We start from the raw sequence: 15,441 nt of genomic DNA, 5'->3' as shown, positions 1-15,441 counted from the left end.
TGTGTCTCTGTCTTTGTCTGTATTTGTCTCTGTGTGTCTTTGTGTGTGCGTGTTGTGGTGCATGTATGTGTGTGGAAGGTATTTGTATGCGTCTCTCTGTCTTTCTATTTGTCTCTGTGTGTGTTTGCAGTGTATGTGTGTGTGGTGTGGTGTGTGATGTGCGTGGGTGGTGGGTGTGGGTGTGTCTAACTGTGAGGGAGCTTGTCTAGATCGCGCCAGCACATGCTCGCCAGACCGTTTCACTAGTTATGAGTACAGACGGAAAGAACGCCATGTTTGTCAGAGGCTGTTTTCCACTGCTTTTTCCAAGTTGCACGTTCGCGTTGCGTTAGCTGTCCTTCTTTCCAGTTTTCCCATCTTCCATCACAGCTGGCTTTTCCTCCCATTAAATAGCTCTAATCTGCCATCATTCTTTGTTTATTCTTGATTAAGCAGCAGCTGCAAGTTTTTCCCAACGTCTTTAGTGGATTCTGGTGGTTTTTCGTCTCCCCTGCCAATATTCTCAAGATCATCTTACACCGAAAGATAAAGTGTTCCCCTCTCTCTTCCCTGCTTAGACCCTGTGGAAAGAGCATCCGTTGACCATTGCTGATCAAGGTGATCGCATTCTCTTGGCCCACGCCCAGGGTATCCCTCTATAATAGGCTCAGATGAGACAATTGACCTTGCCCCAAGAAGCCAGTGAAAACAGCCCCACAAGGAGGGTACACCCCGGTTCCCTCAGAGTAAAGTCAGCCACCTTCTACCTCTGTCCGTCCCAAATAAATGTGGCATGTTACAATTTGCCACCATAAAAAATCTTCCACTAGGCTCAGTGATCTTTTGCCCAAACAGCAGCCAGCCCACAGCAACATCACCAGGGGCCCGCCAGCCTTCTCAAGGACTCATCCCCGCCAGTGATTCTCAGAAGCCGCTGCGAAACTGCGTGCCTCAAGCTTCGTGAGGCGACAGCGATGCGCTGCCTCCTGTGACTAAATTGGGGAAGGCTTCAGCTGTTTGTTTTGTTCGTTTTACAATGCCAGATCTTTTGGAGAGAGAACTGTCCCTGGTTCAAAGAGGTATTCACAAACGGAACCAAACCGCAGGTGATCGGACAGCAATTAATGTTAGTGGAAGGCAAAGAACATTCTGTATGTGTGAAATGGCTTGTCATTGTGCTTTGAATAACATAATTGGAGGATTTCATACACTGTGTACTCGAGGGCGCTCCACTCATACCTGTATGCCTTTAAGAACGCAATGCCACCTTTGCTGCTACAAGGAAATACGTTAGGCTGGGTGCTGGTAAGGAAAGGAAGCTTCTTGAGTTCACAGGCCTGGAGGCTGCTCGTAGAACTGGGTTTTATTGTGAGTAGATGAAAACTAGCTAGAGAAAGCTGGATCCACAACACAGAGTATTTTGTTGTTTCTAGAGAAAGGTACAGGATGTGTTCAGACTCTGGTAGGAGCATCCCCGTTTGGCTGAGAGATCAGGAAGGGCGAAACTCCCCTGCTAGCCAGGACATCGCCATGCTCCTATGGGGTGTTCCTTTCTCCCCCTCGTTCTTTAAGGACGAGCACAGCAATCTTGTAGACACACCTGAGTATACCACTGCCCTATTCAAATCTTCCAAGTGGGGTACCGCCCACTGCAAGCTATGGGTCTGCATCATGACATGACAGCCATGGCCTCGGTGACTGGGCCTCGGCTACTCTGATCTCATTCAGAACCTGGTTCCCAAGGAAGTGGCGCAGTGGCGTGAGCCAAACAGAAGTCTGTTTCCTCTCGTGGAAATAAGATGCTAGGCTGAGAGGGCGCTCCACAGTGACAGGGCCTTTATTTGGTACATGCTCATCGGTGTGGGCGATTCCCATCATGGTGCAAGATCACTGCTTGACCAGCCCTCAGATCTGCGTTCCAGTCGAAGGGCGAAAGAGAGCAATGCCCTTTACTTCTGAAATCTTTTGCAGAAATTGCACACGCCAGTTCCAATTAGATTCAGTTAGTGGGAATTAGTCACCTATACATGTCAAGGGGCACCAGGAAGTGTGGTCATTATTCAAGGACTAGGTTGTTCTTTTTTTGATGGAATAATCTTTTATTTCTTCTTACTTGAATGCAATGCCCTGGCAGGAGAAAGTCACAGGCAGGTTGAGGAAAGCCAAAAAGGTAGTCTGACCCCATAAGAATTGATAAGGATTTCCTCTTCCCACTGCCTTCCCAAAGCAGAGCAGGACGCTCTCTTTTCTCTTAGGCAGGAGCCCCCACATTGTCTGTGACACAGCTGGTGATTTCTCGCCTGCCAGTCCTCACTGAGATGGCCATAGGCCTGTGGTTGACACTTCCCTGCATGGAAAAGGAAAATCTGAACGAGCAGCTCTCAATAAAGACATACACGGAAACTGAAACAAAAGAAGAAATCACCTGCTTTGCAGGGATATTCTCCCCTGTCAGCATATTCAAATCTGTAGTTGGTTTGTGTCTTTCCTTGGGTCTCATGAATTACCTAGAGATTTCCCTCTGCAGCGCCTAATCATTCTTGCTTCAGTCATCATCCATGCAGCGGTACGTCTGTTCCAGGTGCAGCGACTCAGGAAAAAGAGTGCGCCTGTCACCGTAAGCTCATCACACAGTCAGCCGTGCAGCAACAAATTCTCCACTCCCAGCATTGGGAGCATACGACCTGACGGCAAACCTGGACCTAGAGAACAACAAAGAATAATTTTGAAGTCATAGTGAGCAAGAAAGAATTATAGATAGTCACAGGTATCCATAGAAACCTTCCCGAAGACGCGTTGACCACACTCCACAGCCTTTGCTCAGAGAGAAAGGCAAAGGAGGCAATTTCCCTTTCTATTTTCGGAAATTGTTACAGCCAACTGAAACCTAATTCAACCACTCACAGCTCCCTTCCCCAAGAATGCATTAAATAAGGAGAATCGTGAGTTACAGCTTCTCATGGCCAGATCATAGCTTTCTCTCTGTGCATTTGGTTACATTTGCAGCAGAAAGCCCTAGATTTTGCACATGAGCAATGCTCAGTGAATACATAATACTTGTGTGTTGTAGGCCATACCACAGGTGGGAGACAGTGGTGGACACGGATGCCACTTAGAAACATCAATTAGGAGGGCAATAAAAAGGAATCAAGGAGAGAGAGGTGTGCTAGAAAATGGAAGGTATGAAGAATGACGAAAGAGAACTCAGGCTCTCCAGGGCAGATGCTACCCACCACTATCTCTCCATGGTCAGTGACATTAGAATGGTGACATCATCTGCCTTGTGCAACAAGGAGTTGCCAAGTGTGCTGCTGTAATTTCTTTATTCAATTGCAGCTTCCCCTCCCTCCTGTCTTTCCAGGCTCTCCCTCTCATCTCTCCTCCCCATATCCCGCCCTCCTTTACTCCTCAGAAAATGGAAGGCCTTGCCTGTATATCAACCCATGTTGGCATAACAAGATGCGATAGGAATAGGAGCATCTTCTCTTATTGAAGCTAGACATGGCAGCCAAGTTAGAGGAAAGAGATCCAAAGGCAGGCGACAGTCAGAGACAGGCCCTGCACCATTGTTAAGAATCCTGCATGAGGACCAAGCTGCACATCTGCTCATCAGTGTAGGAGGTGTAGGTCCAGTCCATGCATGCTCTTTGGTCGGGGGTTCAGTCCCTGTGAGCCCCTGTGGGCACAGGTTAGTTGATTCTGTAAGTTTTCTTGTGGTGTCCTTGACCCCTCTGGCTACCTTCAAACTTTCCTCCCCCTCTGCCTCATCAGCTGCTGGGTGAAGCCTCTCAAGAGGACAGTTATGCTAGGTTTCTGTCAGCAAGTATAGAAGAATACCATTAATAGTGTCAGGGGTAGTCTCTCTCTCTCTCCCTCTCTCTCTCTCGTGGCTTGGGTCTCAAGTTGGGCCATTTCCTCAAATTCTGCTCCATCTTTATCTCTGTACAACTTGTAGACAGGACGAATTGCCAGTTGAAGGTTTTGTGGGTGGGTTGGTGTCCCTATTCCTCCACTGGAAGCCTTCCTTAATTATAGTATGTGGCCTTTTCAGGTTCCCTGTCCCCTATTGCTGGGAGTCTTAGCTCGGTCACCCTCATAGATTCCTGGGAGTTTCTGTAGGCATAAAGTTATTGTGTAATTCTAATGCTGATTTCTGTATCCTGTATATCTGGTTGCAATCTTTGTTCCCTCTTCTTCCTCTAACTTCTCCTCCCCTGGCTAGCAGGAGGTCCAGCCCTATTCTCTCCCCTGCTCAGCAACTGACTGTAAGCCGCTTCATTGGCATACCAGGGGACAACTGGGGAGCAGTGTTTACATGACACTGAGACAGGAGATTCTCAGAAGGATTGGAACCAGATACAAGGGGTACAGAAATCAGAATTTGAATTACACAGTAACCTTCTGCCTGGAAGTTTCCCTTGTCCTAGCTTATCCCTTGGCCCTTGTTTCTAGCTTGTCCCGGAGAGCCCCCGCTCCACCAATCTCTCTCAGTTCTGTCTCCCACACTTGATCCCTCCTGTTTTTTTTTTCCCTATCCCCTCTCCCACCCATGCCCCTCCATCATCCACCCAGATGTTTATTCTGTTTCCCCTTCTGAGCGGGATTTAAGAATCTTCCCTTGAACTTTCCTAGTCACTTAGCTTTCTTTGGGTCTATGGATTATAGCATGGCTATCCTGTACTATATGGCTAATATCCACTTATAAGTGAGTAGATGCTATGTGTGTCCTTCTGGGTCTGGGTTACCTCACTCAGGATATTTTTTTAGCTCCATCCGTTTGTCTGCAAATTTCATGATGTTCTTGTTTTTAATAGCTGAGTAGTATAGCATTGTGTAAATGTACCATGTTTTCTTCATCCATTCTTTGGTTGAGGGACAACCTAGGTTGTTTCCAGTTTCTGGCTGTTATAAATAAAGCTGCTATAAACAGTTGGTCAAGTGTCCTTGTGGTATGATGGAGCATCTTTTGACTATACGCCCAGGAGTGGTAGAGGTGAGTCTTGAGGTAGAACTATTTCCAGTTTTCTAAGAAACTGCCAAGTTGATTTCCAAAGTGGTTTCACAAGTTCACACTCCCACCAGCCATGAAGGAGTGTCTCCCTTTCTCCGCATCCTCCCAGCATGTACTGTCACTAGAGTTTTTGTATCTTAGCCATACTGGTGGGTGTAAGATGGAATCTCGGGATCATTTTGATTTGCTCTCCCTGATGGCTAAGGACTAATGACTTCTCAGACATCAGAGCTTCCTTTATAGAGAATTTTCTGTTTAGACACCAACAAACCAAATAACCCAATTAAAAAAAGGAATACAGAACTGCTGTAATTTTTAACCACAAACTGATCTAGTTTCCCTTTGAAATGGCAAGACATTATAAGATCTTCTACAGAAAGAGCCAAGCTGATAATTTTCTTGATCTTAACCAAAAAAAAAAAAAAAAAAAAAACAAATTAAGCATTTTAAAACATTTACAATAGTGTAGTGCCATTATTATGACCTTATTTACCATGACATAGAGCTGTGGTTTTCAACCTTCCTAATGCTGCGACCCTTTAATATAGTTCTTCACGGTGTGGTGACCCCCAACCATAAAATTATTTCATCGCTACTTCATAACTTTAATTTTCCTACAATAATAAATCATAATGTAAATATCTGATATACAGAATATCTGATATGAAACCCCCGTGGGGGTTGTGGCCCACAGGTTGAGAACCTAGTAACATGAGGGAAATGAGTAAAAGTTCAATGTCCCTTCACAAGAGTTACTGTATTCAGCAGATGAAATGTTCTAGCCTCTCAGGATGTTTAAGTGCTTGTCCCTGTGATGAAAATAGCTCATGTAAAGTTTACTAAATACCATACTGGGTATGCATAGCTTACATAAATTATCATTAGTTACATGACTTAGCCGTAATTCCTCATTGACGGTTGGAAAAAGACTCTTTCCTCTGCCTGTCCTCAGGTACTATCCTAGTCCATAAAACATTGTTCCTGCATGGAGATGATTCATGAACACCCGACTGAAATAATACTGTACATTTTAGAGGAAATTTGTGTCTTCAGCTCTTGGCAATTTCGTTCAGCACAAAATATCTACCCAAGACACAGCTGCTGCAGAAGGCAAGTTTGAAGTCTCATCTTGTGAGACTTTGTATGTTCAGAACCAATTCGGTGTGGCCCCAAAATGCTTTCCTGTGTGTAAAATCCTCTAGGACTATCCCCCTCTTCAGTTTGATGGTTTACATTATTCATTCAATGCCGTGCTAGAACTGAACAGAAGGCGCCTCTCATGCTAGGCAGCCACTCCACCACCTAGCTGTTTCCTTCACTCCATCTTTACTGTTAAGACCGTATTTGACAAAACTTTCTTCCAGGATACATGGCTAATAGAGAAAAGCTTTCTCGAGTTTTCTTGACCATACCCTGGCCAAAGTGCTATATAACCCTCTAAATCCCTTCTTGCCATCATCTACTACTATTATCATAGGTTCATAAAAAGATTGTCCCAGGGCTGGAGAGATGGCTCAGAGGTTAAGAGCACTGGCTGTTCTTCCAAAGGGTCTGAGTTCAATTCCCAGCAACGACATGGTCGCTCATAACCATCCATAGTGAGGTCTGGTGCCCTCTTCTGGTTTGCAGGCACATATGCTGGCAGAATATTGTACAAATAATAAAAAAAAATATATCTTAAAAAAAAAAAGATTGTCCCAGGTTTTTTTTTTATTAGCACCTCTTCAGTAGAAAATATTATATTTATAGGCTTTTCCTAATCCATGTCTATCATGAGTTTTGAATTCCTTTTGGTATCTTTATCTCTCTGTCTTTCTTTCTCTCTCTCTTTCTCTGTGTCTCTCTCTCTGTGTCTTACTCTCCTTGTCTCTCCCTATCTCTTTGTCTCTCTCTCTCCTCTTCTATACTATATTTGTATAGACATCCTTTGGTCATTGGGCCAGACAAAGTTGCTAGGCTCTAAACAAGTAGAACTCAGGAGCCATGGCACGGCAGAAGCAGAAATCTCAGAGATGCTCACCTGCCACCTTCTGCCTTACTGAAACCTAGATGACTGGGAAATGGCTGTCCCAGCATTCTCTGTTCAGCCACCCTGTTACATTTTCACTGAACGACATCATGGACCACCTGGGGAAATTCTGCATGCATACATTATCAGTGACTATGTGTTTATACTGCACTTGATACTGAATAGACAAAAGTGAGTCTCTGCCTTCATAATTTAGCGGACTAACCAATTTCAAAAGACTGGTGGTTAAAACCTACCATCAGTAGTGTTGAACCAATGAGCCATGAAATGGGTGAGATCACCTGCTGACATGTTCGTGGCACTAGGCTCAGCCCTAAGCACCAACAGAAAGAAGATGAGGAAGTGAGGACTCTGCAGGCATAGACAGGGACAGTGTTGTCCTGGAGCTCACAGGTGTCATGTGTCTCCTGGAAAAGGCAAGCTTTGAACTCTCTAAAGTCCATGTCTTTCTTCATGGGGCCAAGGTGTGTGCGTTTAATTCTACCCTATATGTTCACTAGCCATTTATCTTTCACTTTTTGAAAATCTGAAATGACATTTTTGAGTTGTCTTTCCAGAACAATGCTTAAAATGACAATTTTTACTGTAGGAAGCTTTCAAAAAGAAAAAAAAAAGTTTAAACAGTCTGTCAGGATGACCTTAGTCAGCTCCTGAAGAGTACACTGTGTTAAAGTCAAAAGAAAATAAGGTTTCCTGCTGGAGCCACAGCCTGTTTTCAGAGCTTGGGGACAACCTGAGCTCAGATATGAACTCAGTGTGAACTCCCACTCCATGGACTGCAGGGACAGCCTCTCCTGCAGGCTAAGCTGAGCGCAAAGCCCAGAATCTTCTTCTGTCGACCTCCTTAGGGGCGAGAGCCTTTCCCCTGCTCATTCTGTTTTACTTGTGACCAGTTAGCAAAAACCTTAAGCCGGTATGTTAGCCTTCCTGTGCCATGGCAAAATAACCAAGAAGATCAACTTAAAAAAAAAAAAAAAAAAAGATTTGTTTCATCTCCTGGCCTCAGAGAGATGACATGCAAGATCACTTAGTCCTGTGGGTTTTGACCTGTGGTGAGGCAGCACGCCATGGAGCTCCACACTGTGACAGAAATACATGTTGGAGGAAGGGATTAAAAGGCAAGAGCAGGAAGGAACCTAGACTTCCTCCCACTAGGCTTCCTCTACCAAAGTCTCCATGACCTCCCAGTTACACCGCAGGCTGGCAGCCCGGCCCTCAGCACACTGACCTTTGGGGCTATTTAGGATCCAAGCCATAGCAACCAGAAGAAAAGATGGCTTGAGACTCAGCCAGTGCCGTTCCTTACCTACCCTGTTTACAGGACACTTGGCTCTCGGAGAACAGAAATACACGGGCAGGTTTTGCCACAGCTCTGACTGTTTGCCTTGCTATCTGCAGCTCATTAATATGCAGACTTGCTTGTGTATTATAGGTATTCCTACAGAATTCCAAAGAGGAAGTTGTGACAGACAGAAGACACCAAGTCATGTCCTAAAGATGTGCCACGGCTTTCTTTGGTTCATCTTGTTTTTTGTATTTGTTTTTGTTTTTTAATCTCCGCTTACAGAATGCTTTCTTTGTGCCTATAGTAACAGCTTGTTGATGGATAGGAAGATGTAAAAGTGACAAAGCATTAAGCCAGGCTGCAAGGAACTTTAACCAGGAGAGACAGAAGCAAATAATCCCGTGGGTTCTAGAGCGTGGATGCCATAAAATCACAGTACCATAACTGACTCTCTGCCATCGGTACCAGGAAATGCTTTCCAAAGAAACATAGCCCTTTAGATACACTAAATCCGTGATTAGTGTGTAAATTGGGGTCAGAGGCTGAATACTGCTCAGTTCAATTTCCGGTGTTGAATTTGGGCAGCTCACAACCAGCTTCACTCCAGCTCCAGAAGCTCCCATATGTGTGGTTTCAACTGGCATCAACACGTGCCGACAGATAGATAGATAGATAGATAGATAGATAGATAGATAGATAGATAGATAGATAGATAGATAGATCCCCACATCCACACGTAGGAGAAATAATAAACTATCTTATTAAGAATCATGTAAAGAAGAAAAGCAAAGGGAAGCTACGCTCAGCTGCTGGGCTCATAAAGGAAAACAGTTACTGTGTCCGAGAACTTGGAAAAGATTTCACCGCAGTGGGTGGTGCTCAGTGCTTTCGCCTCAGTGTGGTGGTACTGGCTGATGTCAGCCCGCGAGGTGGTACTGCAGAGGGATCCCATCATTCAGAGGCGGAGGCAAGAATGAGTGCTCTAGCCTGGGCTGTGTAGCAAGAATCTGTCTTAAAACAACCGTCGTCAGTAAGATTGTGTTTCCTTGTTTCCTTGTCCGAGTGAGCCTTATACCTTTATAAAGGTGAGAGCGACCTTTCCAATAACGCGAGAAAGCTGTTTTTAGGAACAGCCTGAAGTCCCCCAGAAACCCAAGAGGGGTGTGCAGTCACAGAATAGAGTACTATACGAGAGCTAACACCTTGTCTTATTCTTCATCCCTCAGGTCTTTGCCCAAGACGGGTCTGGAACCTAACGGGGTTCCCATGACCCCTGCGCTTGCTTCCAGTCAGCAATGAAAGGGTTATCAGGTAGCCGCAGCCACCACCATGGAATCACCTGCGAGTCGGCCTGTGACTCCCTGTCACACCACTCGGACCACAAGCCGTACCTGCTGAGCCCAGTGGACCACCACCCTGCAGACCATCCCTACTACACCCAGCGGAACTCCTTCCAGGCCGAGTGCGTGGGCCCCTTCAGCGACCCGCTGGCCAGCAGCACCTTCCCACGCCGGCACTACACCTCGCAGCAGGAGCTGAAGGACGAGAGTGCCCTGGTGCCACGCACCCTGGCCACCAAGGCGAACCGCCTCCCCTCCAACCTGCTGGATCAGTTTGAGAGGCAGCTGCCGCTCAGCCGGGATGGCTACCACACGCTCCAGTACAAGCGCACCGCCGTGGAGCATCGCAGCGACAGCCCCGGCCGCATCCGGCACCTGGTCCACTCGGTCCAGAAGCTCTTCACCAAGTCTCACTCCCTGGAGGGGCCATCCAAAGGCAGCGTCAATGGGGGCAAGGCCAGCCCCGATGAGTCGCAACCCGTGAGGTACGGCAAGCGCAGCAAGAGCAAGGAGAGGCGTTCAGAGTCCAAGGCCAGATCCAACGCCTCTAACGCCTCCCCGACCTCTCCCAGCTGGTGGAGCTCGGACGACAACCTGGACGGCGACATGTGCCTGTACCACACGCCCTCGGGCGTGATGACCATGGGCAGGTGCCCCGACCGCTCCGCTTCGCAGTACTTCATGGAAGCCTACAATACCATCAGCGAGCAAGCCGTGAAGGCCTCCCGGAGTAGCAACGACGTCAAGTGCTCCACCTGCGCCAATCTTCCAGTCAACCTGGACGCCCCGCTTCTGAAGAAGAGCGCCTGGTCCTCCACTCTCACCGTGAGCCGAGCCCGAGAGGTTTACCAGAAGGCCTCGATGAACATGGATCAGGCCATGGTGAAGTCTGAGGCCTGCCAGCAAGAGCGGTCCTGCCAGTACCTACAGGTACTATCTGTGTTCAGTGATAGATGCTGTGAGGTAGTTCACCACCTGGTCGGGGTTCTGGTCTTGGCTCTGTTCTGAACTGTTCATATAAACGGGAAATTCAAGGAGGCAGCTCCTACCAGCTTTAGCTAGCTCCATTAACAGGACGGTGCCCTGCAGAGGTGGACACAGAGGCAGTTTAGGGACCTGCTAAACACAGCTGCAGAAGCCCAGGGAGAGGAGGAGGGCGAAGGGGAAACGCCTGTGCGGTAAAATACAATTAGTGTCAGCGGGTAAGTCCCACACACAGCCACCAAGGCAGGCTGCTCTTCTCTTTCCACGCCTGCTCCTCTTTCTCCTTCTGCCTCCAGTTCACTTGAACGAGATTCACCTGGATAAAAATACTGGCGCAGACAGGCAGAGCCGCCTTTCCTCTCTTCCTCCCTCCGCGTTGCTTTTTCCTAAGACACAGGGCTGCCTCGTGGCTTCCTCCCCACCCCCACCCCCTTTCAGTGCATTTGTGTCTCCCTTTCCTTCTGGCTGGCCCTATCTCTCCGTGAAAGTTTTTACTAGACCCTAAAAGCACAGCACACTCATCTCCATTCTCTCCTTCAGAAGAAATGCAAGGGGAAAAAAAATCCTCCAGTGAGAAGGTGCTTATTTTTCCTTTTTTAAACTCTTTCTGACAAATATAGCTTTCTTGGGAGTACCTATCCTGACCGCTGAGAATATTCTAGGCGGCCAGTCCTGAGCAGGGACAGGGCTCATGTCCAAAGTTTAGCAGAAGCTACTGTGTCACAAATACTGTCCGTATCTCCCACTGAAGGTAGGATTTCCTAGTTTACTATATGATCAAGAGAAGCTGGAGAAACTTCTCGGAGGTTAAGAGCACTGGCTGATCTTGCAGAGGACCCAGGTGCTGTTCCCACCGTCCATACGGTGTCCAGCAGCCGTCTGTGATTCCACTTCCAGGAGTCGGGACACCCTCTTCTGACCCCACAGGCACCAAGCACAGGCACCAAGGGGTCAGACAGGGCTGCAAGCAATAACTATTAGCTGTCATCTGACCCACTGGGTATGGAAAAAAGTGATCTCAGATAAAGGCTTCCTGGGCTGCACTGTTAACACGTGGCAGAGATAGGACACGAACCCAAGTCTCTTCACTAAACGATCATTCTGTGTGCTGCAGGTTGAGGATTTAGAAGATCTTTAAGAACATAAATTGTATCTAGCACTGAAAGTGCTTTGATTTAAAAAACTGTCGTGAAGAAAGGATGAGTAAGGAGATAGAGATGTTTTAGAAACTGGCATGCTTTCTATGAAAAGGCTGTCTCTGGTGACTGTGAAAGCCTGTACTACAGTGAGTCCTGGCGAGATATGAGAAATGAGGAGAATGAGCCTGGAGAAGGACACTGTCTATGCCTCCAACACCAGCCATTCTTAGTTATACAATAGCTTGTACAATAGTTCATGTTCTTCCTTCCTGAAATTTATTTTCCTTTCCTTCTTTATGCCTTTTAAGTCCAAAATCTCAAAAAGTGGTAAAGTGAGCAAAGGTAGAGAAAGGAAGAAGAAACTGGACATTAACTGCGAGGTCACTGTGTATCAGACATGGTGATGAGCATGGTCCATCTTCACAGCTCTTCTGAAAGCTGGGTTGATAGAACTGTTGGCAAAAGAAGAAACTACTGCTCTAAAATATTGAGGGAACTTGACCTGTGACCTGGAGGTAGAAGGACTGAAATTTGGGCTATTCCCACTTCATGCCAAAGCTAGGTAGAAAGGTGAGGGAGGAGAAAGTAGGGTTTTCAAAAGAACAATTTTGAACATTCTTCAGTAACATCAGAATGAGATCTTTAAGATCAAAGTGTGGCAGTTAGTTGTAATGACTAGAAACGTCTACCTTCAAATTACTTCCCTTCCTCAGGCTAGTTTGTTTGTTGTTGTTGTTTTTTTTTTAGTAAATAAAATATTTAAGAAAGCTATAAGCAAAACTAATCTGAAGCAAGTACTAACTAATGTATATATCATCCAGTTAGAAACACTAATCATGAGACACCTCAGACATGCTCCCCTCTGTCCCATTCCTGTCTTGCTACCTATAAAAATGTCACTTTTTCATCCTTGAAACTGTTAAAAAGTTAATATTCTCTTTCATAACTTGGACAAGGATTAATCCTGGACCATATTTATTTATCCTTTCAAATGTACACTGAAATCTGCATTGCAAAATACTTAGTTAAACGTTGGCATTGACTGAGCTCCCGTTCTGTACATGGCCTTCAAGATGAAAACGTAATGACAATCCTGCGTCTGGGGAGGGGATACGATTATGTTCTTAAACAGTCAGCATGGAGGACCACAGCCTCACCCTGTGCCTGTGCTGAGGTCGGTGTGTTCCTGCACAGAAAGGGAGGGCAGAACTGAGTATCGGTGAAGAGGGGTCCAGTAGGAGGCACCTCTGAGACCTGAGTCCCAACAATTCTCTTGCTTCTGGAAGGAGACAGAAAGGATCTGACATCCTGCGGATACTCGTCTCAGAAAATAGGATTGACTGGCTCCCATCACTCTTGTGGGACGATTTCACGGATAAACTCATTCCTAGAGGCAAATTTGGGGAAACAAAGAGTCGTTTTGCTTGCTTTCTAATAATACTACTCTCGAGGCTGCCCGATTTAAGGCTGGATTCAGAGTGTGTTGGCCGTCACCGTTACAGCGAGTGGTTAGCACACGGTGCTCCATTCCGCGGGGAACGCTAGGTCTTCACTCCCTATGTACCTCCAATGGGGGTGTTGCTGGAGCCAGCCTTTAAATTTTGGAGCCCCCTTCATCCTCTGAGAAACGAGGCACTTGGTTTTAGAAGCTGCCATCTCGCTGCACGTTTTTAAATTGAGTATCTCAGCGTACTAATTGGAGCAGTTTCCAAGAGTTGGGAGGCCTGTGACTCTCGCTTCATCAGCACACGCCCAAAGCAGATGCTTCTCAAATGTTACTTTCATTTGTTCTTTAAAATTTTTAAAGCACTTCGAAATAGAGTCAATAGAAAAATAGACTTATGGAAACTATGTCTAATGACTTGGCCAAGGGCACACGGCTGTTTGGTGAGCCAAAACAGTCTTTTCCCTCAGAAGTCTGAATTCTTCTCGTTCACCAGGCTCAATGCCTACACTCCCCACTTACAGACAAAAACCTCCGCCACATGTTCTTTATCTGTCAGGAACCATCTGGGCCTCACTTAATATTCAAAACCACTGTGAAAAATATTGTATTTGCTTTAAATAGTCTCACAACTTTTTCTTGTACAAAAATGGGTTTCTGTTATGATATTCATATTCATCGATCGTTGATATTTTCATTCATTTGCCTATCAAGCTCCGATCATAGTCATGCTCTATTTCCCTTCCGCCATTACCCCTTCTCTTCTCAGGAATCCTCCTTTGCTTTAGCTTTATAGACAAAACTGACAAGAGGCACGAGGAATGCACATAGTAGGGAGGGCAGCCAACAGATGGCCCCAGGTCTGCCCAGTTCTGTCACGTGTTTCAGATGTAGATGGTAATCCACGGATTTATTTTATTATTTGTCTCTGTCGGAATCAAGCTCATGTGCCCTTTCGACCTATAGTATGTCCATGACCGTAAAAGAATGCAAATGTGAAATCAGGCTGCCAGTGGAAAAAAAAGCAAAATCCCTAACTTGATTCAAAACTAAACTAAGATCCACTAATTAATAATGATAAATAAGCATTCACTAAACAATAGAACGTAAACACTAAAGAGCATCTTCTGCCTTTAGAGAGTTTCAGAGTGACCTTAATGCAGCAGGTTCTTGCCAGGACTGTGTTAAGACTTGAGGGGTCTGTATGCTTTTAACCTGTACCTGACAAGGGCTTTCACGTTATCACTGTAAATTCCAATCAATATACTCAATGGGTGTTATGTGCTCACTCACAAGCTGTTTTAGTTAATTAAAAACAAAAAAACCTCCCCTTTTTCCCAATATTGTTATTTTTAAATGTCAAGAATCAGATGTCTGCTGTTGGGAACTGTTGTACGGCTGCCAGTGACTGCCTGTATCAGGGCTTGGAGCAGGAGCATGGATTTGAAGACATTAAAACTGTTTAATTCCCAGCTGAGATGTGGTTGGCTTCTGTACATTTGGAATAGAGCATTTATGGCACATCTCAGGGTAAGTGCTAATAGTTAAGTAAACAGAATAGGCTCAGAGGGAGGGTTGTTTTCTTTTCTTTTTTTTTTTAAGTAGAATTCTTAGTTGTGTTTATGCCTCTTTATATAAATGCTCTGTGTTGAGTGAGTGGCATATTAAGTCATTCGGGAGAAAAAGATTTTAGATTTCCAACTGTTCATCTAAGAAGAAGGGAAAAATCCCTTCGAACTGTGTATTTAGCATTCATCCTTCATCCAGAGGCAGAAACAGAGAAGGAAGCCTCTCCTCTCTGTGGAAGTAGAGAGACGCACAGAGGGAGAGAGAGAGAGCTCACACACAGACCGAGCAAGCCAGAGCTCTCAGAGATGAAGCTGTAGACAGCAAAATGATCGACCTTTTTAAAGCTGAGTGGGTTTCTTCGGTTTGTGTGCAAGTTTCAAGAAATGGAAGGACTGACCAGGTTTGGGTATAAATAACTCTTTTATTACCTTGTATTTCATGAATGTGAGCAGTTCGTTTGGAAGGGGATTTTGCAAAGGGCGAGTGTGGAGATAGTTTGATTGTTTTGTTATTTTCCTTCGTCTCTATAAACAATGCCGAGTGTGTCGGACAGAGCTAGCAAACTAATGTATGCACAGATGATAAGAAACAGGTGGAGATGTCAGGTACCGGAGGCTCCGGGGAACCCTGCTCCCCGTGGTCCTGAGGTGCTTGCTGAGGG

General features: G+C 45.8%; 1 protein-coding gene across 22 annotated transcripts in view; it reads left to right on the top strand.

Annotated features, from left to right (window-relative positions):
- Window positions 1-15,441, top strand: part of Dlgap1 (DLG associated protein 1) — a 784,196-nt gene that overhangs the window by 486,010 nt on the left and 282,745 nt on the right. For 9 of the 22 annotated variants that reach the window (XM_060368165.1, XM_060368163.1, XM_060368160.1 and 6 more), the window contains one exon: window positions 9,531-10,574. In XM_060368165.1, coding sequence (XP_060224148.1) covers window positions 9,600-10,574 — 975 coding nt within the window. In that variant the 5' untranslated portion in view covers window positions 9,531-9,599. Of the gene's footprint in view, window positions 1-9,530; window positions 10,575-14,589; window positions 14,742-14,850; window positions 15,187-15,441 lie in introns of those variants that run through there. The other 13 variants (XM_021653409.2, XM_021653413.2, XM_060368175.1 and 10 more) reach the window with 8 other exon arrangements.

The sequence above is a fragment of the Meriones unguiculatus genome, chromosome 15 (assembly GCF_030254825.1).
Source record: "Meriones unguiculatus strain TT.TT164.6M chromosome 15, Bangor_MerUng_6.1, whole genome shotgun sequence".
In the NCBI taxonomy this organism is placed as follows: Eukaryota; Metazoa; Chordata; class Mammalia; order Rodentia; family Muridae; genus Meriones; species Meriones unguiculatus.
This window is presented reverse-complemented; position numbering and strand designations above follow the sequence as displayed.